This window comes from Athene noctua, chromosome 11 (assembly GCF_965140245.1).
Source record: "Athene noctua chromosome 11, bAthNoc1.hap1.1, whole genome shotgun sequence".
Taxonomy (NCBI): domain Eukaryota; kingdom Metazoa; phylum Chordata; class Aves; order Strigiformes; family Strigidae; genus Athene; species Athene noctua.
In genome coordinates this window covers 9719754-9747116 of record NC_134047.1, presented here as the reverse complement: position 1 = coordinate 9747116, position 27363 = coordinate 9719754, and the positions used below count along the sequence as shown (strand labels likewise).

General features: G+C 39.9%; 1 protein-coding gene across 1 annotated transcript in view; it reads right to left on the bottom strand.

Annotated features, from left to right (window-relative positions):
- Positions 1-27363, bottom strand: part of COL4A5 (collagen type IV alpha 5 chain) — an 85897-nt gene that overhangs the window by 18337 nt on the left and 40197 nt on the right. Inside the window, exons 10-37 of the mRNA XM_074914790.1 lie at positions 26285-26347; positions 25695-25730; positions 25529-25570; positions 25334-25426; positions 23113-23166; positions 22950-23006; positions 20727-20771; positions 20575-20628; positions 20357-20398; positions 19755-19887; positions 18828-19001; positions 17527-17610; positions 16206-16298; positions 15567-15637; positions 15147-15338; positions 14536-14704; positions 13233-13325; positions 13038-13142; positions 12333-12430; positions 11929-12079; positions 11171-11284; positions 6806-6973; positions 5827-5916; positions 4864-5013; positions 3966-4064; positions 2896-2985; positions 2037-2176; positions 985-1111 (exon numbers count right to left, since the gene is read on the bottom strand). Of these exons, the coding sequence (XP_074770891.1) occupies positions 985-1111; positions 2037-2176; positions 2896-2985; positions 3966-4064; positions 4864-5013; positions 5827-5916; positions 6806-6973; positions 11171-11284; positions 11929-12079; positions 12333-12430; positions 13038-13142; positions 13233-13325; positions 14536-14704; positions 15147-15338; positions 15567-15637; positions 16206-16298; positions 17527-17610; positions 18828-19001; positions 19755-19887; positions 20357-20398; positions 20575-20628; positions 20727-20771; positions 22950-23006; positions 23113-23166; positions 25334-25426; positions 25529-25570; positions 25695-25730; positions 26285-26347 (2827 nt within the window). The remainder of the gene's footprint in view (positions 1-984; positions 1112-2036; positions 2177-2895; positions 2986-3965; positions 4065-4863; positions 5014-5826; positions 5917-6805; positions 6974-11170; positions 11285-11928; positions 12080-12332; positions 12431-13037; positions 13143-13232; positions 13326-14535; positions 14705-15146; positions 15339-15566; positions 15638-16205; positions 16299-17526; positions 17611-18827; positions 19002-19754; positions 19888-20356; positions 20399-20574; positions 20629-20726; positions 20772-22949; positions 23007-23112; positions 23167-25333; positions 25427-25528; positions 25571-25694; positions 25731-26284; positions 26348-27363) is intronic.

Here is a 27363-nt window from a genome sequence, read left to right as displayed (position 1 = left end):
ACTTAATTGTTAAATACCCATGGCCAAGGACACAGCGACTCTGGCAGTCTGCTAGGAAATTACCATTTGAGACAGGTGTTTCTGCTTGACAGCAAGTTGAAAGCATTATGAACTGTGGTTGGATAGTCCTTCCCCAACCCTCTTTTCCTCTCCTGAAAAAGGACCTTCATAAGAATGGTGTTTAGTTAGAATTTACATCAGATTCCCACCCCTACAGCATGTCCATTGCATGAGATCTGTTCTGAACAGCATCTGAGCCTGATCAAGGTAGCGTCTCAACACACTGTTCTGACTGTTCAGTCTTCAAGGCATGACATGAAGCAGAGGTTAAAAACTCTCAGGTTCATGGCCAGGCTTTGTTCTCTTCTAAGCTTCCTGCTGCCATGACTACACTGTTATAAATTCCCTAACTTCCTACATTGAAGTAGCTCAAGCATGCTTGTACAACAGCCTTTATTGTTGCAAATGCAGCATAGGTAAAAAGCTTGGGTTTTTTAACTGAGAATGAAAGAACTGACAGATACATATAAACAACTGCTATTAATTTTTTAGAGGAGTGCAAAACCTAATTTTATTATGTTTCAGAAAGAGATTTCTCTTTAGAACATATTGTTAGACAATAAATGCTATTGAAGAGCCCAGTTTTCCTGATGACACATTTTTGTTGATTCGTGAAGGAAAAATATTGAGCCAAACAGGTATTTTGTGGGTCAGGGGAGGTGAGAGTGACTGCTGTGGGGAGTGGAGAGCTAACACAACTGCTGCACCCTCTCAGAGCAGATGAATAATTTCAGAAGGCACTCTCAAGTGATGCATTCACACACTTACTCTTGCAGTGACAATTCCCACAGCACAAAGCTTAGAAGCAGCAGACTGATGGAAACTTTGACAGAAGCCGCAGCCCTCCACCAATTACTCACTGTGTTTAGATGTATATACCGACATAAGCAAAAGGGAAAATAAAAAAATCTTGTTCAGAATTACCTGGGAATCCAGGAAGGCCTGGTTCTCCTTTTGCACCTGGACTACCTGGAAACCCAGGCAAACCAGGATTTCCAGCTATACCTTTACTGCCTGGACTACCTGGGTATCCAGGCAAACCAAGGTCACCCTAGAAAACATTAAGCAGAATTAAGAACCCAGGGTGAGCCCTTCTAGTATGTTCCCAGTCTTGCTATCACAAAAAGGTCACCATCACATTGTGTACACTTCTCCTTATATCCAGTTAATTTTAATCATCTCACACAGAAAATTAACTAGAAATAGCAATTGTAAAGATTTTAACCGTTCCCCCATACAATTTTGTGTAGGGTATCAGAGCTTTTCCTCAGAAATGCATACATTAAAAAAAAGGATTCTCTTTTCATTCAGAAGAGACAGATACTTTAACCCCATGATAATGCAGAAGAAAAAATGAAATCTGTGGAGCTTTAATCATGCGATGTTTTTTCTAAATTAATTGCTGCTCAACATCAATTATTGATGACATCAGTGAAGGCTGCTAGATATTCTGTACGTCTTTGTCACATATTTGTGGGTGACAAAAATAATTATATAGGTAAATATTAGTGCAAATGTTTTATACAGACAACTTTCAAGCAGCAGTAATCATGATATATTGGCTCCTCAGTAATTTATTCTTAAATGCATATTGTATTAATTCTTTTAGAATTAACTACATAATTAGACATGGGAACAATTATATTTATTGTATAAATCCCTACCAACTATCAAAATGTCAGTGAGTGTCACAGTGCAGATTAGGCCACTAACTGAACCCAATTTGAAAGGTCTGGTAAACAATCTTCTCCTTTAACCAGATTAAATTATATATAAAATATTTTCATCTTTAAAATAAGAAATTTTTGCTCCCACCTGACAAGAATAAGCCACAGTCAATCCTACTTGTTATTAATATATTTATATACATATTTACAGTTATACATAATATATATTACATTATAGTAAAAAAAAAACACAACAAGAGGATCTAATTTCCTCATGGAATTTTGTCTTGAAGAATTCTGTAAATGTACCTTTGGTCCAGGGAGACCAGGAATACCGATGCTTGAAAGACCAGGGTCACCTTTGTCTCCTTTCAACCCAGGAAATCCTGCAGGCCCAGGCTGCCCTGGACGTCCTGCTATTCCTTGGCTGCCTTTAATGCCTGGGGGACCTGTCCAAAAGATAAAACACAACTTTTATAAGTATAAATAAAGCTTCGGCAGTGGTTCAGAGAAATCACTCAAATTACAGCAACTGAACTAGAAAGGATTAACCAATTAACTTGCTGGCTTTGAATACCTAATGTGTTTTTATTTTTAAGAACAAACTAATACAATTACCTAAAAACCTATCATGGCTTCTTGCATGGCATTTCTAAGCTTTCTTTTTTTATTCTTAATTTACACAAATCCAAATATCTTGCTGTAGTATCTAGGCACAATTTAATATTAGAATCCTCAGAAACTGTAATTTTTGTTTCAGCAATCTTTCTAAATAATGGAATTCACTTTCTCCTTTTGCTGGTGTCTGATGTCTGTCTTCAGGTGGGTTTAAAGAATCATCTTTTTTCTGAACTTTCACAGAGTGGAATCTGTGAAACCAGAAAAGTATGAAAGTTACAAAATGTAGATCATTCTGCTTCCACATTCGTAAGCACTTTACAATAATATGTATTTACGATATATTTTCTGTTTGCACTTTCTGTTTTAATGGGTATTCCAATTTCTTACATACTATTTCAAGAAATATGATGTAGGGCTTTATGTATTCCTCATCTGCATTGCCATTTAAATGTATTATTAGATACTGCACACAAGCAGATTCACCTTTGTACTATATAAAAGGATAACACTGGCCAACATGAAGTAAAATACAAGCACAGAAACTAACCTGGAAGGCCCATCTCTCCCATGGCACCTTTTAACCCTGGAGGTCCTGTTGGTCCTGGTTGCCCTGGAAGCCCCGTGTCTCCCTTGATGCCTAAGAAAGTTGTAGTTTTAATTAATGGCAATAATTAAGAGTTTCTGATATGAATTCTCATCTGAATATGCCTGTCATATAATTACAAAGGCAATGGATTTGGAGTTGCTTTAGGCCTCATATTGCTCCTACATGCTTTTCCACATCCATTGTAGTGAAATATAAACATCTTCAGTTTGTTCTGAGCCAAGATCTGATCAGGGCAACAGCTCCTTTGTGTTGAAGATTAGTCTAATGAAATGGGTCAAATCTTAGTCCATGATTTGACTGGAACAACTTAGTACTGGTATTACTTGGTATCTCATGATTAGTTCTGCAGAATGAACACATTATCTCTTTCTCATTTGCAATAAGTATTCAGTAGGTTCTGTTATAGAACTGAATGCAACCTACTATGCTCAAACTAGTCCGAGTCCTGGATGGTTAAAAAAATTCCCCAAGCTCAACAAGATATTTAGAGCAAGACCTACATTAGACAGAGTAAGCAAAGATTCAAAATTTCAGATAAATTGTTATAGCCGTAGGAAGAAGCAGTGCAAAACAGAATTTGTTTTCTTGATCTTTGCAATGCTTTAAAGCAAAGATGCGACATCCAGGCAGCCTTTACAATACATTCATTTGGCCACTTGCAAAGTATGAGGACTAACAAAATAAATAAAGATATGAAACAACTCCTGTCGGCAGATCCTGCAGTCGTGTTGCTTTCTCAAGCGGCAAGCACTTTTCCAGTCATCCTAAAAGCTATCCTAATCTTCAATGGGATCAGCTTAAAACTGCTTTTGGGTCTGGTAGAAGGAAAGAGCAAAAAGCACGCTGTTTGGATAATCATTTTAAATGTCCCAAAACTGTGTTGCAGCTCTAAGTGTAAATCCCTAGACTCTGCTTAAATGTACCTGAATCAATATCCCAATCCCATGCGATAAAAACGCACGCAAAGTTTTACACATCAAAGCTGTCCATCTGAGGCCTTGTTTACTTACCTGGCAATCCTGGCACACCTGGTGGGCCACTAAGTCCTGGTGGGCCTGGGTCACCTGGGAGACCTTGATAACCTTTCTGTCCTGATAAACCAGGAATACCTCAAAGGAAAAAGATATATTACTATTACTACTACTGTATGTTTTCTCTTTTGCCTTAGGAGATCAGATGTAGCTAAGTGTCTTAGAACAGATGTAGCTAAGTGTCTTAGGACCCTACCTAGGCTTCATAGAAATTAATACAATAGATAAATTAGCACAGTAATGGATGGGCTAACATTAGAGAATGGTTCTCTCTATGGTAGAATATTTTTACTCTTCTCAAGACTAAATTAGAGTTCAAAGGAGACATCAGAACCCTTGGTAGGGAAGGAGTGGGGAAGACAGCAAGTGAGGAGAAAACAGACTTGAGTCAACTGAGCTGCCAGCTTCCCAAGTAGAAGACATTTAGCTCAGGGGAGTGTAAGCTTACAGAGAGAACATCTGGAGGTGATGCATGAGCAGATGACCTGTGCAACTCCATCCTACAAGGCAAAGGCCCAAGGGCCTTCGAGACAGCAGGAATGCAGCCAGTACAGCAGCCATGACAATTATCTCTCATCATGCTTAGGAATAACACCTAGAAAACTGAATTATAATCATGCTGAAAGCACCTTAGTGCTATTACTATATCTCCATATGCCAAATAATAGTAACAGTTAGTGAGCAAGGACATTGCACACTAATCACCTTAGAACCATTTAAAAAAAAAAAAGAGGCTAAGAGACCCTTAGCCAACTCTATATTCTGAGTTCATTTTTTTTTCTGTGAGAAAGAATGAACTGTAATAGATTCCGTTACAGGTCACTGTTACCTGTAAAGTACAAACCACCTCCCCAGACCCACATGCAAAATTGCGTACCTGGAACACCTGGCTCGCCTTTTTCTCCTTTTGCTCCTAGTTGTTTCGGATCAACTTTCCCAGGCGGACCTGGCAGGCCTGCTTCACCTTTGATGCCTTTCTGTCCTACCAGTCCAGGAGGCCCTGGTGGCCCAGGTAATCCATTATTACCTACAGGAAGTACAGACAACAAAAAGGGAAAAAAAACATAATCCTTAAGGTAGGCTAATGTATCTGTCATGCTTTCTCTTGCATAGGAATTTCATGATTTATTCATGAAGATGGAATTCACTAAATGATCAGTTTATGCGAGGCTCTCCACAGCACCTTAAGTCTTGGAAGAAAGCCTAGTGAGCAGACTGCACGGGGATGTCTGTATGCTGCAGTCAGTCAGCTCTGGCCAGCCCAGCTCCGAGGAAGCAGCTCTCTCTATGACTCACATCAAGAGAGCTCCCTGAGCTCCATCACACTGTGCCACTAGCACAGAGGAGTTGCAACAGCTACAGCAGCTTTGGATTCACAGCCTCTTTGTTCTGGTGGGTTTTTCTTCTACCAAACTCTTTCCAAATTCATCTCCAACAAGGGAGATTGGGAAAACATAGATAGAATAGTTTCTCTGTGATACCTACAGAGCTGTTTCTGGATGACTTCACAACCCAAAGCTACTGATTTTCTTCTTTCTGCTGCTTAAAGCAGACTTTTACAACATAGTTCTGAAATACTGTCCTACCTCAATGCCATCAATCCAAAGGTAATCTTTTAAAAATAGCTAACATTTCATGACATCCATTAAAAAAAGAGTGACTGAATGCTCTGGCTTAAAACTGCAAAGTAATTCTGAACATCAGCACTGTCAAAAGAAGATAACGTAAGCAGATCCCAGTAATGAAGATCTAGATGCTGGTAATACAAAGCCTCTTTCCACACAGGACATGGAAAACATCATTCTGCATTCTTTTCAGGGGCAGATTAAACAAACATTACCTTTCAAGCCAGGCAGGCCGTTTCTTCCAGGAGTTCCTGGGGGCCCTGGAGGACCAGGAGCTCCCATGACGCCCATCTCACCTTTGGCACCTAAATGCATTGAATCACTGTTGTCATTCTGAACAAAAACTCAAAACCTATCAGTACCTAACTTCTACTTCCCTGCATCTCTATGGTATTTATTAATCAGGACATGGATATAAAGCCTGTTTTAAGAGAATCACAAGCACTCAGTTCTTGTATAGATCTAAATCAGATAAAATGACACTTGAAAATTGTGGCAAATTTTCCACAGTTAAGTCCTGGGAAGAAAATTTGCAGTGCACTGTTCTTTATGGTAGAAAGCATATTTATACCTACCATAAGTTTGGTTCCCTAGTTTGAAACAGAAATACTTGTTCGAAACTTGAATTTATTGGAAGCCAAAATGACAGTTAGCTATACACTACTTTTAGTATCTTTTGTATCGCTTCGTCTATCTGAAGACAAAGATTCTCAAAATTCACTTGAGATTTTTATTCCAGAGGGTGGAACAGAATAGCTTAACTGAATAGTCCTAACACATAAAATAAGGAAATTAATATTTAAAACTATGCACTGGATCCCATTGATAGCATTTGTAATTATTTCCTTTAAACAAACTATTTCTAAATTGTAGCAGTAACTAGAAAAAAAAAAATCACTAAATAAAATAGAGAAGTGTCATAGTGATCAAAGTAACATTTGAAAGTTACAGAATAGAATAATGTGGAAAATATTTGCATCAAGTTACAGAGAAGAGTGGAGAGGTGACAAGGATTTTAATGCAACAAATTGTTTAACATTTTAAAAAAGAATGAGATGTAATGGTTACATGTATCCAGCTTTAAATGGATAGGATAAACATTGAAGCTCATTAAGCTGGCACGTCCAAGCATAAAGAGCATCCACCTGTAACTACAGTTTGGTCTTTGTCCACAGGTGAAAAATGTGAACTTACCTGGAAATCCAGGTATTCCATCCCGGCCAGGTGGTCCAGGTGAACCCTGAGGTCCTGGGAGACCAGGGGGTCCTGGATATCCTGGGGTTCCTTGGTCACCTGGAGGACCAGGAACGTCGAAGCCTGGAGGACCGGGATCCCCTTTCTCCCCTGGAATGCCCTGCAACCCTAGACAATGTTGTTAAGACACAATCTTTTAGCAAAAAGTAAGGCAAGTCTGAGATCTGTGTATCTCTGGGCATCGTACTGTAGGAACAGCTGAGTTTTATCTGCAGTCCATTCCTAGCACTGATGAAAACCCTGCAATTCTTCTGGAGCCATTTATTTTTTAATGACTTCTAGGTGTTAAAAGGCCATATTCTCCTGAAAAGAAGCATTACTAAAATTTTACCAAGTTGTAGCAAATGCAATGCAAAGAAAAAATCTCAAAAGGAAAACAACAACTCTCTCCAACAATCCTTTAGAAGTCAGATTAATAAAACAAAAAGCCAAGATTGATTAGACTGGTTTGTATTTTATCATCAGGAATTGAGATTCTTACAAGTATATTTCCATTAATGATGCCATTTTACTATATTCTAAGATAACATCAGTTGAATATTTTTGAAGGACAGCAAAAGTCTGCATTGCATTACATTTCCCTGAATGAAGAATATGAATTGTGAAAATATGCTCAAAATTGTTTAATGCTAATGATACTGAGCTTGAGGCACTGCTGAAGCAAGCAGACAGCTTGTTTCCCTCCAGTACGCTGTATCAGTGAAGATACTCACTCTGGAAATGTAGTTGACAAAAAAGGATTATTCTTAAATCTGAAGTTAAGAAAAGGCTTTGGTAAAGAAACCACAGTACCTGGGGAACCTGAGGTTCAAAAGCCAACGAGTTAGAGCTCATCAGGAAGTTGAGACAGGTAGCAGTAAGGAGTTGTAATAGTCGTTAAGTTAGGAAACAAAACAAAGCACATACAGATTAAAACAAAGAAAAAAATCTACACTAAAGTTACTGAAAACAGATCTAAGTACAAAGAATACAACACTAATGCAGTTAAGAGAAACCAGACTGCAAGGAAACGTGGAGGTCTTTTTCAAAGTGCAGTCACCACTGTATGCAGAAACAAGAAACTCAGACATTTTAAAATATTGATGGTACATTTTAAAAATAAAATTATTTTTCCCTCTCTTCTTGTCTAGTATTCTCTTCACAACTGGGGAACAAGTTTTTTCTGAACTTTTTTTTTGTTTGTTTGTTTGTTGTTTTTTTTTTTTTTTTTTACACAGAACTGTCATGACTAGATACTGACTTGGACACCTTCTGAAGACCAGACTACACCCTAACAATCAGTTTCTTGTTGATCTGCATCACATTCTGGTAAATCCCTTCAAATAGGGATTTTCAGGAGATGCTTCCTTATAACACAAAAACCCTCTAAATAATTTTTTCCCATCCTTTTAGTTCTATTATGCAAATTTACATTATTACACCTACAGAGATAGTACACTGCACGTTATATGCCCTAACATAGCCTACTGAGATTATGACACCACCATGTCAAAACCTCATAATTAACTACAAGGCCTTGCTCTCAACTGCGAGAACAAGTTTAGGAGTGATGACACAATGTGTTCTTTACACACTAAAAAGGCAGATCAAGTTTTCCTGACAGTATAGGCTGTAGACTTCCAATTTATTTAATGATGAGCATGCTCCCTTTTGGCAGCAGCTTATCACTGCATTAAACTATGGTGGCATGTACCTGGAACTGCTTACTCTGCAGAGAAAAAACAGTACCAGAGGATGGATAGGGACTGCACATGCTCTGTGTTTAAGGGGTCTCTGTCAGCAAGTGGAAAAAAAAAAAAAAAAAGAGAAAATAATATATAACCCAATAATAGGGCAAATTCCATACGTAGAATGGTAAAAATACTTTGTCAAATAGAAATTAATTCTAAATTAATTTCTGGTTCTCAAAAACCATAACCATATCATAATTAGAATAAAATAAACAACACAATAAATTTTAAAATAATTTGTTACATATTCAAAAAAGAATAATGTTGAGTTACTGCACACTCTTTGAAGAAATGGTGGTACAGAGAAAGAAAGTTCTGAACAGAAAATAATTTCAAGAATTTTCCAAATTACCTGAAAAACAGAGCCCCAGAAACTTTACACTAGTGTTGCATAAAGGAACATAATCAAAACAGCTTAGTAAAACAAACAAGGGATGGGAGATAGGAATGTAAGGAATTCTGCACAGAACAGAAATAGCAGTACCAAGGGAAATAACAAGGACTTCTCAAGTGGGGCCTTCAACCATGCACTAGATTTCAGAGCCATCATGCTGTTAGTAGCCACAGTGATTAGCCAGTACAGACATGAAGAATGAAAATATAAGCATTTCAAATCCACCAACTCTAGTAACAATTGTGAATGTCAAAATTGGTATTCTGCAGAATAAATCAGTGACCACATGAAATGAAGTTCTGGCTAACACCAGAAGAGATGTTACAGGAAGACAAAAGAACATGCATCGGATGAAACTTTCAAACCCGTACTGATACATCCCACCCTTCCACCCCAAATACACGTTTCAGTTCAGCCTCAAGTGCAGCCATAGGTTCTGGATGCTCTGGCAAGCACAGGACCCACCTGGTGGCTCAGGGAACGACTGTGCCTGTTGTCCAGACCCCTGATGTCCCTAGCTCTTAATACTGGACACATTCAAGGCTTGCCAGTGCAGCAACCACTCACTCCTTTCCCTGCTGGGAAACTTGTGGGTCGTGTTTATTTTTTCACATTTTATGTATGTGAGTAGAACTCCAACTCCATGGACCCACTGACTCAAGTGCTTGCCTAGCTTCAAGTTAAGCACTTTGCTAAATCTTGGCTCACAGTTCATCAAGTTCTGAATAGGATCAACCAATCTGTGACCCACGGTCTTAAAGCAGGCCATGAATTTTTCAGCACGCATTGTGAACACCACCAATCCCAGTGCTGGCATACAAACACGTTTAAAAAGTGTAGCTCACAAACATGCAGTGTTAACAGTCATACAGGCATGGTAAGAACCAGATGGGGTTTGAGTGTTTCAGCAGCAGGCATGCTCAAGTCCACAGAGAATGTTCTCACTGTGGTGACTGCCACATATTTGCAACATCAGGAGCTGGTGCACAGCAAGCCCATTCACTGAATGAAGGGGAAAAGGAATTTCCCTAAACAAACTTTGTGAATAGAATGATGTGCACGCACGCATGCATGCGCATGTACCCTTTGTGCAGATAGAACAAGTTCATATCTTCATCAGTCACCAGCAGTTCAGACAAAAGACAATCAAACTTCTATTCCTGATTATCACTGACAAAGTAGTATCTAAGGATAATCTACTTTAAACCTATCAGGACTCATAAAATTGGTTTTGCAGAAAAAAGTGCGTGAGGGAATCAGGAACCCTAGAACTCAAAGGTTTCTGTAAGAGGAATTCTAAACCTCTTTTCCAGGTGTGCTTATGACAAGATGAATGTGTATGACCTCTTTTACTGACAGGCTTTTGTTAAAAGAGTATCATGTCACTGCTTGGAGAACATTTTCTCCTCTATAAAATAATGAACCAGTTAGTTTCAAATGTTCATGCTTTCTTCCTTTCCACATTAACTGAGTTAAATTGTGCTTCATCTTCCACTCAGAAAAAAACAAGTGCCTAACCATGTCAGGGAAGAATCTGAATTACTCCTTTGATCTTGCACTCACGATGTAAGTATAGAGAAGACAAATAGCACAGTATAGGGGATTGAGTTTCGCTGATTTTTTCCAAACGAAAAAATAATTTTCTAAACAAGAATGTAAAAACGTTATTTAAAAATACCTCTCACCCAGTGAACTTGGAATACAGTTTGGTAAGCTAGAAAACTTCTCTGGAATTTAAGAACCACCTTGCTATTTGAAAGCAATGTAATGGCAGGTAGCTAAAGGCAGCTCTCCTCGTCTTCTGTATCCCTAAAACCTCTTCACTGACACTGTGCTCCCTTCTGTCTTGTCCTAAAGAGTATTGCGAAGAACACCTTCACAGGCATTTTGTCCCTATCTGTACACAGCACCTTCTAGAATTTCTGCTGAGGCTCCAAGACTTCTCCAAATTGGGTTTTTACAAGCTTGAGACCTCTCCAAGTTGTGCAAATGGTGGGGCTGAATGTAATTCCACTTATGATTTCATGTAGCAAATTTTGCCCACATGACTGACAAAGCAGCCAAGCTAATAGACATGAAGTCTCCATCTTTCCTTGCCTCTCTGTTCAGTGGGACTTTCAGTGTCCTGTGTACCTGCTTGGTGTATGCCAGAGATAAGGGTACAATTCATGCGAGTTTTACCTGGGGGGCCAACAGGACCCGGAGGTCCTGGAGATCCAGGTGGACCTTGACCACCAATACCAGGGATGCCTGGTGGGCCTGGGAGTCCTGGTGGTCCACTTGGTCCGGGGTCACCTGAAAGAACGTTCTTGTTTAGTAAATAGTGAACTCAGTTCAGAGATGCTTGCTTTCAGAAGCAGAGTGCCTGCACATTGTACTTGAAATCTCGTCCTTGCATGCAAACAAATGTGGATCTGACACAGAAAAAAAACACACTGCAGAGGCTGTTTTTGAAAGCCAGAGATTTGTCCTCACTCTGTGTGGAGTGCATGCAGTTTATATTTCTAGGCTACACAGAGACATGTTATTGCATCACAATCCACATCAAATTTAACAGATACTCTCTAGCAAACCAGACACGCTCTGCAGTTCAATAAAATGATTAACAGCAGGAATTCATGATCTGCTAACCCTCTGGATGTTGAACACATATAAATGAAAATTATTCTATTGAAAAAGATTTACTCCCACATTAACATGATTTGTCTTTAGAATACAGACTTTAAGATACTGACCCAGTGGTGCTGGTATTTACTCCCTTGCTTGCCTTTTGAGAACATAAGCTTCCATCTACGCAGGTGTGTCTGATTTGGAAAAATGGACCCTGAAGTAATTGCTCTGAAGTCAACACTGCTTGTATTTAACTACCATATGACTTCTAGCACATCTACAGTTTTAAAAGTTCAATGAGGAACACAAAAGGGGACAGTTCTCCATACCTTTGGGCCCTGGAGTGCCATCAAAACCTGCCCGTCCTGGGAGACCAGGGTTTCCTGGGAAGCCAGGATCACCTTTAGGTCCTTGAACTCCTTTTGTGCCTGGTGGTCCTGGGGGTCCAGGTGGTCCTGGAACTCCAAATCCACGATCCCCCTGTAACAAATTAACAATTTTTTTTAAAAGGGGTTTTCTAAGTTTAGCCTCTCCTAGAAGTACCAAAGAAAAAATCCCCACCATCTTAGAGTTCCATTTCTTTTTTCCTACCCTCACTCAAACCCCAAGTAGAGAACATGACTTCCCCAACATCAAAAGCTGACAAGAGGTAAAATCCTTCTCACCAACTTCCCACTGCTGCAGAACAACTTCTAAGAAAGTGAAACTTTATATTAAACAAGCAAACACAGACCTTCTGTCCTGGGAAACCAGGTGGTCCAGGAGGTCCATCTAGACCAGGGCGACCTGGAGCTCCCGGAGCTCCGGGGGGGCCTGGAGTCCCAGGGAAACCTACACAGGACATGGAGGTTAGGGCAGCAGAGGAGAGGACACCAGAGAGCATTAGAACAACTCTTCCAGAAATGCTGAGGGCCCATGAAAAGTAATCTCTGAAAAGAGCTTCTGTGCTAGCTCAAGCTACTTGAGGGGTACCCATATGGCTGAGATAGCTTTTGAGTATACCAGTCTTTGCCACAGAGGATGTCTGAGACTCCTCTCAGAGGAGGGCGCTCCCCATGTTGTGTGCTCTAACAAAAATTACAAAGAGTTCCCATCAGAAACATTAACATCTTGAGGCAGCATTTGGCGATCATTCATTGATTCAAACTCAAACATTCGTAATTTCCCAAAGTTTTACCCATTTACTTCTGTGTCCTTGGTTTACTGAAAAACGTAAGCTACCATGAAGGAGCAGTACAGCGAACAGAAGAATAAGGGCACAGCAGGTTTTGTTTCCTGATACTTCTGAGACTGTTATAAGGATGTATAAATTCAAGACAAACATTTTTTAAAGCATTCTAGAGACAGAAACTAACTCACTAGGAAAAAGCAAAGAGGTACAACCCTCTATATCCCCTCTTCCAGCCAGTACAATAGAGTAACAGGGCTGTAATCATACCTTTTGGGCCTGGCGGACCTGGAAGTCCAATGCCAGGAATACCTGGCTCTCCCTTTGCACCTGGGAGGCCTGATAAGCCACGCTGACCTGGCTGACCAGGATCTCCTGTAAAAAGAAGAAAATCAACATAGTTACCAATAATCAGTCAGAACAAAAAGCTCTTGAAATTCCCTGGATATCTAATTACTGCTTTACCTGGAAGACCTGGATCACCATTTCTTCCTGGAGGACCAGGGGGCCCAGGAACTCCTGGTTCCGTAATTGTCTGGCCAGGGTCACCTTTTGGACCTAAAACCAATAAGAAGAAATAGGTATCACTCAGTAGGAGTTTCTTTTCTGTTTTTCTTTGAGCAGAAAAAGATCCTAGCTACATTCCAAGCTTGCGGAAAACTTATACCAGCAACACTTTACCCAATAGGTTATCTGCCCCTAAGCCCTACACAGCACTTAGAGGCTTAGAAGCATTGTTTAATGTTCATCCAGAGCAGTGTGGCCAGCAGGTCAAGGGAGGGGATTCTCCCCCTTCACTCTGCTCTTGTGAGCCCCCACCTGCAGTTCTGTGTCCAGCTCTGGGGCCCCCACCATCAGAAGGACATGGACCTACTTGAGCAGGTCCAGAGGAGGCCACGAAGATGATCAGGGGCTGGAGCACCTCCCCTGTGAGGACAGGCTGAGAGAGTTGGGGGTTTCAGCCCGGAGAAGAGAAGGCTCTGGGGAGACCTTAGATCGGCCTGCCAGTACTCTTGGTAAGGACGTGTAGGGATAGGATGAGGGGTGACGGTTTTAAACTGAAAGAGGGTAGAGTTAGATTAGATATAGGGAAGAAATTCTTCCCTGTGAGGGTGGTGAGGCCCTGGCACAGGCTGCCCAGAGAAGCTGTGGCTGCCCCCTCCCTGGCAGGGTTCAAGGCCAGGTTGGACGGGGCTTGGAGCAACCTGGGCTGGTGGAAGGTGTCCCTGCCCATGGCAGGGGGGTGGAACTGGATAATCTTTAAGGTCCCTTCCAAGTTAAACCATTCAGTGATTCTATGTTAAGACAGTTTTCTTGAAATGTTATTTTTTCCATCTTTCTCCTAGGTATTATCATGTGAATAGTATTTTCCATAGCTGACACCAGCACAACTTGATCGCAATCTGTGTAGCTGACAAGAAAATAACAAAGCAAACTCTTGTTTTCAAAAACTGTTGTAATTGCAGTATTATTAAGCATAAGCCAGATGGTAGTTAGAATGCATTTCCACTCCAGTAAGTTGAGAAGGAGAAACTTCTCTACATGTCAGAGCAGAAGGGTGAGTCATGTGCTTATAGTAACATAGCACAAATCCTGCTCACTTTGCAATTCTGTGGTGACCTTCAGCAAGGAAGTTCATAAATATTAGGTCTTACACCACCTTTGGAAAAAGCTTAAAAGCAACATTATGTTCTGAGAACTGTCTGGAACAAAAGGACAAAACTTGATTTTACAGCTTTTGTTCAATAACACACAGAGACCAACTCACCAGGGACTCCAGGAGGCCCTGGACGGCCCGATACCCCTTGGATGCCCTTTTCACCAGGTGAACCTTGTGGACCAAAACCAGGAGGTCCAGGAAGTCCTTTGTCTCCAGGAAGACCAGGTATTCCTGGATCACCTGGAATACCCATTTCTCCTTTGAATGCAACACTGCCCTGAAAAAAGGAAGAGCAGGATGGGAAAGAATATTTACTAGCAATGAAGTGTTTGATTACTTCTGTTTTAAAACTCTTTGGCAGTTTCCATCCTTTTAGTTTTCCAGGCCATTAGCTGCATACATCTTACTAACATGGTAGAGATAAGGTCTAAACCTGGGTACTTAATTCTTCACATTATGTAGGTGAAATTAGACAATGGCAGAAGGGACCATCTGACACTACCCAAGAGAAGTCTCAGCTTACTTCTAGAGGTATTGATAGATTCAGGAAGTACCTCTGTATATCCTAACTAGATTGGCATCTGCTGAAGAGAATTACTGTGTTAGTCATATTCAGCAAAAAGTGTATTTGCCAGTCCTCTTATCTGCACTATGTCAAATGCATCCAGGACTTCCTAGAACATCTGTCCAATCAAAGACAGCATAAAATGGAAACTCACAGGCTCCCCCTTAGGGCCAGGTAGACCTGGCAGTCCATCTCGTCCAGGAGTGCCATCTATGCCAGGAAGACCTGGAGGTCCTGGGAAGCCAGGGTCTCCTTTGTCACCTTTCATTCTTGGAGAAGTCAGGACATCCCCTGGGTCTCCTTTAGGACCAGGTCTCCCAGGAGCACCCGGGGACCCTGGGAATCCCTTAAGGAGGAAAAAAAAAAAAGAAAAAAGAGAGATAAAAAAGTGCATTTTAGTTTTTCTTTCACTCCTTCTCTGAGTTTGTCACAATATAAGAATTCTGCATTCAAGCTAGTTACGGACAAAAAAAAAGAAGTATTAGACTGAATTCATATGTAATGTGCACAGATCGATCAAAGACGCAAGACAAATGAGACTATTTTCCCACCACAACATAACACCACCACTTACTGGTGGCCCTACAAGGCCAGTTAATCCAGGAAGCCCCTTTTCACCTTTTGGTCCAGGAAAACCAGGAGAACCTGAATAGTGCAGAAAAACAGAAGAAAAACCCCATAAAGCTGTAGAAAGTGTAAATATCAAGAATGCTGTTTGCATAATAGCAGGCAAGGTTTAATCTGGTTGGGGTTTTTTTTTTTTTTTTGAGAGCTTGATTTATTTGAGCAGAACAAAATTTGCAACTCTAGTTGCAATAGTTAAAATCAATGGTGTCAAAAAATGTCACAGTTTTAAAAAGCTCCAGTCCTCTATCATTTCAGAAATAGCAAGTAGTAGAAGTTAATTTCTCTCTCTCAGTTAAATCTATAGCACACCATAAACCTTCAATATGCAGAATGCTTGCAAGTCTGTCTTTGATCAGAGATTTTTTTTTTTGAATGAGTGATTGTTTTACCCATATGTAATCGAGTCTGTTTCTTCCTAACACTCCTGAGCTGTGTAAAATACAACACGGACCAACTATATACCAGAGCTGGCAATGGTGCATCCGAATTTGTACACAATACACAGATATAACATTAGCATTATACACAGATACAAAAGTGGCTTTATGGAATATATTAAGCAAAGTAGTGAGGACTACAGCCTTACCTGGACTACCTGGAGGTCCTGGTGGTCCTCTCTCCCCAGGAGGCCCAGTTACTCCAGTTCCTATGCAATTGAAGCATGTGTCTCCTTGGTCACCTAAAAAGATTTGTATTGAAAAAGCATACTTGAGCATCAGACCTTCAAAAATATTAAAAGAATTCTACACAACAGCAATTGTCTTCTTGATACTGATCTATAAGACCAAGTCCAAATGACTAGTTTATGTAATTATATGATTGCTTAAATATTAGAAAGCTTCCCCCATGAAAACCAAGCTGAAGCTTTTTGGTTGCCAGGAGTCAGACAACCAATATCAGATCTGATTATAATTTATTTAGGTTAGTGCAAAATAAATTAAAACAAAAGAAAAATGTTTTCAGTAGTAAAAACCCAAAACTATGGACTTTTTTTTCTCAACAGAAGAGTCCTCTTCTAAAGTAGGTGCTTGACACTTCAAACTACAACTCTAACACACATATATCAAAATCCCAAACTTTAATTAAACTTCAAGAGTGCAAAATACATACTGGGAATGTTTCATACCTTTGACAATAGGCTAAACTTATTCCATTAAAAAAGAATAGACAAAAAGAATGGTTTCAAGAAGCTTAGGAATTTCCTTTACATACAGACTTTTCTGACATTTGTCAATGTAGTATTTATGCACCTCATTCAGGTTAATTAATTAATGTGTACAATCTCCATGAGAAAAAAGATTTCTGTTTGAAAGGTGTTCAGAATTAAGTGAGATGCCCAAAGTCATCTAGGATGTCCATGGTTGAGCTAGGAAAAGATTCTCACTTACCCATATCAGCATCCTCATTGCAAGGTTGTCTTTTTGGAAACAAGGATACACATTAAAGATGTCTTTCTTTTGCTTACCAAACAAACAAACTCATTGTAGATTGACCAACTCAAATTAGGAATCTTGCATTTATAATTTCAATGTTGCTTTCCATAAAAAATGTTAAATATATTCACAAAGTACAAAACTTTTTCACATAGAGTTGGCAACTGCTGTTACAAAGCACTTAGCTTCTATCTACCTGGGAGGTACTCATAAACCTGAAGTTCCGTTTCGCTTTAATCATGATCCATGCCAGGCCCTAGTGTACCCTCAGCCACTTTGAGATTCCTGAGCTTTAACACTAGATGATGAACTATCCTATGCCCAGATAAAACAGCTTTCTTACTCAGAAACAGGAAATATCTGTACTCAACCCCACTGGGAAGAGACACTGTTTATCCTTATTTAACTCAGGCTTTATATTGTTTAACAAGCTTTAACAAAAAGAGAAAAAACAAGATAGCCATGACACTGCACCTTTTTGGCCTCGCTCCCCCGTAAAGCCTTGTTGTCCTGGAATTCCTGGAGGACCTGGCGGTCCCTGCTCACATAACCCTTCACCTAAAGAGAAATTAGGAGACATTTAATGATCAATTTGTGTTAGACTGACAGGAGCAACAAATACATGTATTCAGTACAAAAATGTGCTTCCTAGTATTTGTGTGGATATTCTAATATACCCACACAATCACAGAGCAAACATTTTGCCAACCCAGACAGAGGACTGCTAATGAAAATCCACTGATGTCATCCAAACTCAAAAGGAAACAATCAATGACATTACACAACAATCAACAATCATACAACAATCATCAGTTCTCCTTCACAACCTGAACTCTCTCTCCACTATTTCCCACAGCCTACACACTTCCACCTCTACACTACATTCTGCTGTTCAGCCTCATATCATAAAAGCATGGGTATGAAATATCATCAGTGAGGGGACTTAATGCCATTTAGACACTAAATTCTTCCCTGAACCACGTGCTAGCTCCTTCTTCACTACAGCTTTCCAGTTCTTGTACTCCATCTCCCATTCCCTATTTCCCTCATATCAAAAAGGAGCTAAGAACCTTCATCTAAGGTGTTCACTCCCAAGCTGATTTTGTGTGGTCTACACACCAGAATATTTATGAAACTGTAATTCTGTGAAAAATTACTCCTTTGGCTCTCCTGGTGTCACTGCTGTTAGTATGGAATAGTCCCTACTGCACACATTTATTAGATCATATCATGAAAGCTAAATTTACTCAAGACATTGTCAAAGTGGTTACCTCCTGCTTTATGCACAAATTTTAATGTAGCTTTCATTAATTGAATTAAATAGGATGTAATGTAAATTGGAAAATACTCAATTTTGTACATCTGGGCCAAATCTGCTTTGCCCTGGAGGGCTGTCATTATTGTGTAAGTTAGCATGAAGGTCCCTCAAGTCTGACAAGATTTCTTCTCCTCCATTCTAGCTGAATGTCACAGATAAGTCACAATAGGGCTCACCTGAAGTAGAAAGAGGCATGATAAAACCAGACTGAAACTCATACCACTGAATTCCCAAATTGTCCTTAAATTCCGTAATTGTCCTTAAGGCTAGAGTTCTACAGATGTCCTGAATGGCAATGGGAGCAACTTGGAGAATGTATATAAATAGCTTGGAATCTCATGGACTTCAGCTGCCAATAAACTATGTCTTTGGAAGTAGAAATAAGAAGAAAAAAAAAGAAAAGCATGTAGAAACTGTTCAGTCTCTTCTACTTGCTGTCTATGTGGTCATCACTTACCAGGAGGAATAGATGGTGCAGGTGGCCCTGGGGGACCTGGTGGTCCTGGAGGTCCTCGTGGTCCATCAAGTCCTGGTTGCCCAGGAATAGAAACACCAGGTAAACCTGGATCTCCCTTCTGTCCTCTTTCACCAGGTAAGCCAGGTGGGCCAGGAGGTCCAACAGTAGTGATCCCTAAGATGAGAAGAACTTAGTTCCTCGAGAACTCAAAGGTTTAAATCACATTTTTGCAAGGTTTACAATAATATACCATAACATGCTACAGAAGACTGTCTTTCCATATAAGTTTTATGGCATCAAACTGTGTTTGACATGTGCATATTTTGTATTTTCAAAGGTTTTTGTCTGAAAAATTGACCTGAGACTCAACTAAGTTTACGAAGGAAAAAAAAAAATAAAACGGGACTAATGAAGTAATGATGAAAAAAAGAACATTTACAAGCTTTTACATTAAAATCATAATGTTCTTCTCTGTGTGTGTATAAGGCACATACAGGTGTCACTGCTTGCTCCCATTGTAGACTCAAATCATCTCCTTTAGTACTAGCCAATGTACAGCAGAGACCAGGTTTAATGGCCAAGTACCAGAGTTCTGGTACACACCACTTTCTCCATGTAATGCAATGGATAATGTATGTTATAGGTAAGTGATAGGAGATAAATTACCCCTTAGACCATTAAACAAGTATCTGACAACCTGGATGATTAGCATCCTCTGTTTACCACACAGGTGCAATGAATGTTCAGAATTCCTCATATTATGCCCATAAGTTAAGGGCTACCCTTCAAGCTCAAATGTAGCTCTAAATAGTTCTGCCTTCACTTTCTGCTCAGTCCATCTGTCGATAGGGGTGTGAAAAGACTGTGAAGCTAAAAATCCATTCAGACATTTGAGTACACAAGTTATTTTAATGCTTGCACTCCTACCTGGAGAACCTGGCAAGCCAGGTGGGCCTGGCCTACCAGAGAATCCACGCTCTCCTTTGGCTCCTGGAAGTCCTGGCAATCCTTTGCTACCTTTTGGTCCCACTGTTGCATCAATGCCTGGCCTTGAAATGACCTGTAAATGTTTCATGTTCACGTGAAACAACTTGCCAAGAAAAGAGCCACTGGAACAGTAAACAGATGTGAGGGAGGAAAAATTCAACATACTTCAAACCTTATCCCAGTGACAGGATGCCTTTCCTGCTCCACTGAACTACCAGGTAAAATTCCACTAAAGAGCACTCCCCAATAGCAAGCACTTTTACTGCCAAGCCAACATGGTTAGAACCAGTTTCAGCAAAGATGACTCAAGTTTCTGCTGGTCTGAGGTTATAGTGTAGCCTTGTATTTGTAACCTAGCAAATCCTAGAGAACAGAATCTATCTCGAAAGAAGGAAACAATCATTTCTATCAGTGAATATAAGAAATCTTTACTGGTTCTGTTACTGTTACAACTAGAGATAGGACTCTCCGTCACCCAGGAACTATGATGAAACAACACTGTCAACCAAATGCAGAGAGAAAAGAAAGGATCAGCAACTTACAATTCCAGGAGGACCAGGGGGACCAATATCACCTTTTTCACCCTACCAATGAAATTAAGAGCATTTTTCACACTGCGCATTAGTGCACAAGAAAGTTATAACAAATATTCCTCAACACTGTCATACAATTCAGGCAATTACTACTCAGACAGAACTGAACTCAGTGATGGCAGATTTTCAAGCTACTACAGAAATAATGACAAAAAAACGTGGCATACCTTTTCACCCTCTCTTCCTGGAGCACCATTTATTCCAGGCCCACCAGGTAAGCCCTTCAAGAAAAGAGAAAGATACCCACACTCAGATCTTCTCCTTATCAGAAGAAAAGCTTATAAGGAGTCAGTTTAGATTAGAAATGTATGTTACTCACATCCCTACCAGGCTGACCAGGTTCTCCATCTTTGCCAGGCTTTCCCTTCAAAGACATAAACATGCATTGAAATAAAATTCATCAGTGGTGAAGAATTCTTATGGAAATTGTGTTACTTCCCATTTTTCAATAAACCAAACTTTCTCTAGAATGCAGTCCTTGTGAAAAATACATCAGACATCAACCAAGTCTAATCAACGGAGTTATCTAAACTGAGGTTTTCATTTGGAAAACCAGAGCACAAAAGCATGACAAGTCTCGAAGAAATGTTGTGAAACTACAGCACAAAATGATCACCAGTTAACTATTGCTGATAGTGTTTAATAACTCCCTTTATATTAACATTAGAGAAATTCTTTATTTGGAAAACAGATCCTAACTCCCTAGACACTAGAATGTTATATTTAATTAGGAATTTAGTATAATGTGACCAGTGAAATTAAATACAAACATTTGTATGTTTGAATTTTAACTCTGCTTTAAACTAAATGCAATTTTCTGAAGAATAGTATCAAGAAAAACTTAAAGTGTAATTCCGCTCAGAAAAGTGACTTCTAAAAACCATATATTCTTGCTGAACAGATCTGTTGTTGCTACAATAAAAGTAATCCAAGCTCCACTTTGTTCCAGACTATTTACTGAGCAAGACAAACAGAACTCTACTGCCAGCATTGCAGAAGCAGGATGTGTGGGGGACACCTGCTGGAAAGTAACTACAAGACAAAAGGTCATCAAGTTTCACCACAGCGCCAAGATCAACTCTCAGTCATTGAGAAGTTGATAGAAAGACCTGACAGATACACTGTATTAGAATATAACGTGATTTGTGAATTATTATTAGTGATGAATTCTGATTCTCAAAGAATCAGAATTTAAGATTTCCCCTGAATTTGCAGAATTACCTGTTTGATTACATATACTGCCATTTTTACGAGTATATCTGAAATGGGTTTGAGCCACACAATCATACGGAACCCTAAAAGGCAGCTTTAGAGTAACTTAATAGCAAAACCTTAAGGATGCAACATGCCCAAATTCAGAGCAATACAATCAAAAATGCTGGTAAACAATCTTTTGGCAAAACATACCTGCCATATCCTCTCAGGACTTTTATCCTTTCAGATCTTTGCAAATTTATGTGGTTCCCATTTACTTTTGCTGAGAGAAGCAACTTAGAAAATACAATTCAAAACCCACTCAAAATATAATGAGAATTTTGGCTTTTAAAATCTGCCTCTTTTGTTATGTTCCTTAAAGAAGGCAAATCAAAGCCCTCCTGCAAATCTCAGCAACTAAGAAGGATTTTATTTAGAATACCAAACTTCTGTATTTATTTCCTCTGGAAACTGGAAAACCTATTACCAACATGTTTCTAAACACTGTTTATATATTGTCCAATTAACCTGAGCAAGACATGTGTCTTGGTTTCCAAAGGGGCCCATTATGCTGATGAAACTATGGGTTCAGTAGCTGTGAAAGTGAAAATACAGAGTGCTCTGAGCTGGTAGCAGCTTGGCTTCTCTTTGCTGGTCCAGCTCATATTATTTTCATTCTATTTCATAGCACTTCTATGATGTTCCTCAGCTTTTCTGAGCTGTGATATCCAAGTCAATTTAAATTTCAGGGTGGATTTGAGTCTAGACAGGAACAAAGTGGCTCATGCTATCCCTAGATGCAGCTATCTTGACTCGTCCTCTCCCCAGATAGCACATAAACTGAAGTAGTCTCTTGGGAAGTGACAAATGGACTTTTAGTCTTAATGCAGTGTTGAGACTTGGCTTTCTGACTCACCTCACAAGTAAACCCACTGAGAATGAGTTTACATAGACCAGCTTAAATATACAATCTCATGTTGCTTGGCAACCCAGTACATAGCAAACTGAATGAAGACCCTCTCTAAAAGGAAACAGAAAACTGCTGCTTCAGTTAAGCAGTCCAACAACTTTGGTTACCACATGTAACCATATAACATCATTCAAATTATTTTCTTCTGCCCCCAAAACTGAGATCTACATGTAGATAATTCTATCAGAAAGCACTGAGAGATCCATAGCTAGAAGTACTTTCATGAACAAGATGTCATCTACCAGTTTGCCAGGTTATGGGGAAAAAAAAAAGTCTCTTACCCAGAGGCTGATGGCCCCACCTGGATTCAACATTTACCTAATTCTCAAAGATAACACTGATTGGAAAGATAAATGTTTGGTTAAATAGACTACTTACTCTTTTGCCTGGTTCTCCTTGCTCACCTTTTTCACCTTTTACGCCACCGGGAAGACCCTGGACACACAAACATCATCTTAAACTGAGCCCACAAGCCAGAGTAGAATGAATTTACAGTTCTGACACAGATGCAACAAAAAAAACCTAAAAGAGGGCTACTCACAGGAGGGCCTTGTGGCCCAGGAAGTCCTGGTGGGCCTGGATCACCTGGAATGCCCTGTCAAGCATGGGCAAAGAAAAAGAGGATTAAAGCCTCCATCACACCCTAGTAGCTCAGTTGATTATTTCTTTCAAATACAATTTTTTTGGCTGTTACTTAGATTTCCAAGTACTACAAACAGTAAAGGACCATATTTATTATTTCTTTGTGTGGAACTTCGAGTACATCTATAAATTTTATCAACTGCTCATCCTGTTTATTTAGATGATTCACTCCACTAAGACACAACTGCCTCCTGTGTGCACTGGAGCAGCTGGTTTGGTGGCCTGCAGCTGCTATAAAATAATAAAAAGAAGAAAGAGAAAAAAAGAACAAATGCCAGATCCTGCTGAAATTACAGATGAAACAGTCATTAATTTGTGAGGCCATCAGGATCAATAGCGTGTTCATCAGAAATGTGTCACACAATCACTGTGTTAAAAATTTAGGATTTCTATTTGGTCTTGTAACACCTTTGCAGTTCTTAAATCTCTTTATCATTAACCTACAGAAAAGTTACAGGTTATTGAATCCACAAAAGGTTTCTGTGCAGTTTCTGCTATTTTCTTGGAGGCCTGCCAGACTTTTACAAGCCCATATACACTTGATTTTTCAGTCAGAGATCAGAGGTGGAGGTACACAACAGAACTCTGTGTGTGTTTCACAGAAAAATAAATGTAATGTTGAAATTTTTTACTGATTGTGTACTACCAAGCATAATCTTTGCTGAAATAAAAACAAATTTTTAAACTTTGAAATCATTGTTAATGTTGGTAAAAGACAATGCACTCAGACTGTGTTTGTGAGTCTTAGTATTTTTAAAGGAATGTAGTTAGCATGCTTTTATTTTGTACATTTATATAACTTAATGCCAGTATAATTAGTCCTTCAGAGATCTGTGATCACAGAGGAAAAATAGTCTGACCCTATTAAAGTCAGATGAATTTTTGTTTCAACTACAGTGTGGTCAAAATGTCACCTTGTGTTTTCTTAGAACCATAGAGACACACAATGCTGCTCTTTACCTTCTGTCCTAACATCCAGTAAAACAGGCAAAACCAGAGACTGAGACCTAGGATCTAGCTCTAGGATGACTGCGCATTGCAAATGCCCATCAGTGGATAGCTCTAGGTAATGCTTTAGTGGTGGCTAATGTTCTTCTGAAGGGAAGGGTAACAAACGGCTTTGATCAAGATGAAGGACAGAATTGTCCTACACTCTGTCAAAATAAAATACTCGTGTGTACCAAAGCTTTCTTCTCTGACATATTTCCCAAGATGAAAAGGTGGAAAGTGATCCAATACAGATGGAGGAAACGAAAAGTTTAAAGCCCAGTTACCACAGTGACATTTGTAAAATAACCAGAGAATAAAAATGATCGCCCACCACTCTTGCATCAAAATATCTACCTCAACTCTTCTATTACTTAGGGTGGTATTTGAGAATACCAAGAAACAAACTTCAAAGAAAACATGAAATCCAGGCAGCCATGATCCTGCTGGTGGTGCTCAGACTATGACTGGCACCCAGAATCAAATGGTGCTGTGAAATTTTCCCCAGTGAAGAAGAAAGGAAAGAAATGTAATAACTTTAGAATTGCAACTTTGCAATGACTTTTTGGCTTTCATGGGTGGGGAAGGATCCATACAAATCAAACGAACAGTTTGAGCATACTGTCACAATATGGCTTAATATTTACTTTTGAGAGACAAGAAACAGGGAAAGCACTTTATTCAGGCCACAGGAAAGAAAGATCTTGGGGCATCAATAATGACAAAAAGAAAGAAGAAAAAGAAAAATTAAATTGAGTTAAAATTTTTGAAAGGCTTCACAATGGATGACATAGCTGGTTATTTAATGGGAATCTGAATCCCCAGACAGCTTTGAAAATTGCAGTCTGGGTGTTCCAAAGAATGAGAATATTTTAACTGCTTTTACTGATACTATGATCTTTCCTTAAGACAGTTTCTTAAGAATAGTTATTTTCCTAAGGGAAGTAACTGAGCTAATGCGACTGGCATGACTTCTATTAAAGGAAAAGTACTCAGGCCTGAAATATGCAGTATTTTGAGAAGAAATACTAGAATCTCTGCAGTAAGCGGGATGTCAGTATATATGAGCCAAACCAACAGAAGATGCAGCTTGATCACGTGCTCATTGCAGACACATATAGTTTCCCACTCACCTGATCTCCTTTCTGAAACTCAATGTCATTTGGTCTCTTCTGTTCTCCAATTTGTCCTGGTGGCCCTGGAGGTCCCTGTAGACCTTGTTCACCCTAACAGTAAGGAAGATGGCAGTTTGTTACAGGCAATATAAGCCAAAATGGCATGTGTAAGTATTTTGAAAGTAATAAGCAAAAATATGATCACCTACTCACTTTTTCACCTTTGGGTCCTTGGAAATTCAAACCCATATTACCCTGCAAAATGTATAACTCATCAGCCCTTAGAAGTCACAAATGAATAGAAAGAAAAACAAACGAACAGAAAGAAAAAACCTAAAACTATCCACCACCGCCACCATCAATGAGGGAAAGAAAATACCTTAGGTCCTGGCAGCCCTGGTGGACCAGGAGGTCCCTATTAAAAAAGGAAACCAAAACAAGTCACTTCTAAGCACTTTACATGCCCCTTTGTGGAAAAAAACCCCAAAACACCACCCCCCCCCCCATTGGTACTTTTGACTCTAGTGTATTATACCCGTGTTGACAAGGCACCTTGCGTTCCTCTGAGAGCTCTTCCTCACGCTATTCAACTTCACAAATGTGTAAGAAACTAGTTTTTCCTTTAAGTGAGAGAGTCAAATAAACAGTCAGGTATTAAACATTAAAGAATCATCCTGGTCTAAGTAAACCAAACCTGGTCCCTCGGGTTTCACACAGGTAAGGAGCCTGCACAAAGATTCAGCCTGCTTTAAGCAAAAGGAGGTCTGGGAACAGGCTGTTCCAAATGTATCACATTTAAATGTACACAGCAGCAGCTCCAGGGTGAACTGAATGCATGGATGATTTGCCTTCATACTAACTCCTGACTACCAAGATCTCTGCACTTTACTGACCTGCTTCTGAGAATATGAAGCAAAGAAGTAACTGCCCCATTTAACACTTTATGGGTAACAGGTTAAAGAAACTTACTGTCAAACCTGGGGGCCCTGGAGGGCCAACTGGACCTGGTATTCCCATGGAGCCAGGTGGGCCCTGTTGAGAAAGTGGGGCAGACTATGAGAGAGGCACCTTTTTATGAGAAAAACAGTGACACCAAGGTCAAAAAACCCCAACAGCTGGCACCCCATACATGTCAAATCAAAGTAGCTGACCACTAACCTACCAGTCTGTCATTGTGCAAAGGCCTAAAGGATTGTACATCGTTAGGAGTGTTCTGCTCTCAACATCAATACATCTCTGGCTTGGACAAGGGAATGCTTTTTTTGTTTGGTTTGAACTACTTTTGCACTTTCTTTCTCTTCACGCACCGAGAGAGAACAACAAAACACTCTGTGTCTGTGATTCCTCCCAGCCAGAAACAGACAATAGGGAAGCACAGATCAGAGGAACAGAAATGCTAACAGGCTCAGTCTGGTCAGAATAGCCTGGGGCTTGCCTTTCTGTACCAGGAAATGGGAGTCTCTGGCTTCTGTCCAGTCCAGGCTGATAGACTCATTTTCTGCTCCCCTTGTTCTTCCACTAAAGCAATGAATGGCTCAGTGGGGAAGGACAGGGCCTGGAGTCACCAACTGTTTTCACAGAAGACTGCTGGGAGAGCAGAAACTGTTCAGGAGGTGCAACATGAGGAGAACAGCTGAGACATTGCCCTCTCTTCCCACCATTCAAAATAGTGGCTACAGCCCAGAAAGGCAGATGTTACTTGCTTTACCTCAGGGTAAAGAAGGGAAGGGAACTCCAGAACTGATCTAGAGAATGTCTAGGAAGCAGGAACCAGCAGGGGAAACAGAGAAGAAAGTCAGTAACTGTGAGTACTGCTGCCTGCTGGATACCACCTTCCTGACCAGGGGACCTTTCTGGCCGCTGTAGGTCACCCTATTAAGAGCAATATGGAAGCACTTACTTTCCCTCAAGCTGTAAACTAGAGGTACATTAAACATGAGCCTTGTTTCTCCACATAAACATATGGATTCCCTAGCACCAAATGTTCCAGTTGTGCAAACACTTTTCATGTTATCTTTTTGGCAGAACACATAGAACTAATAGTACTT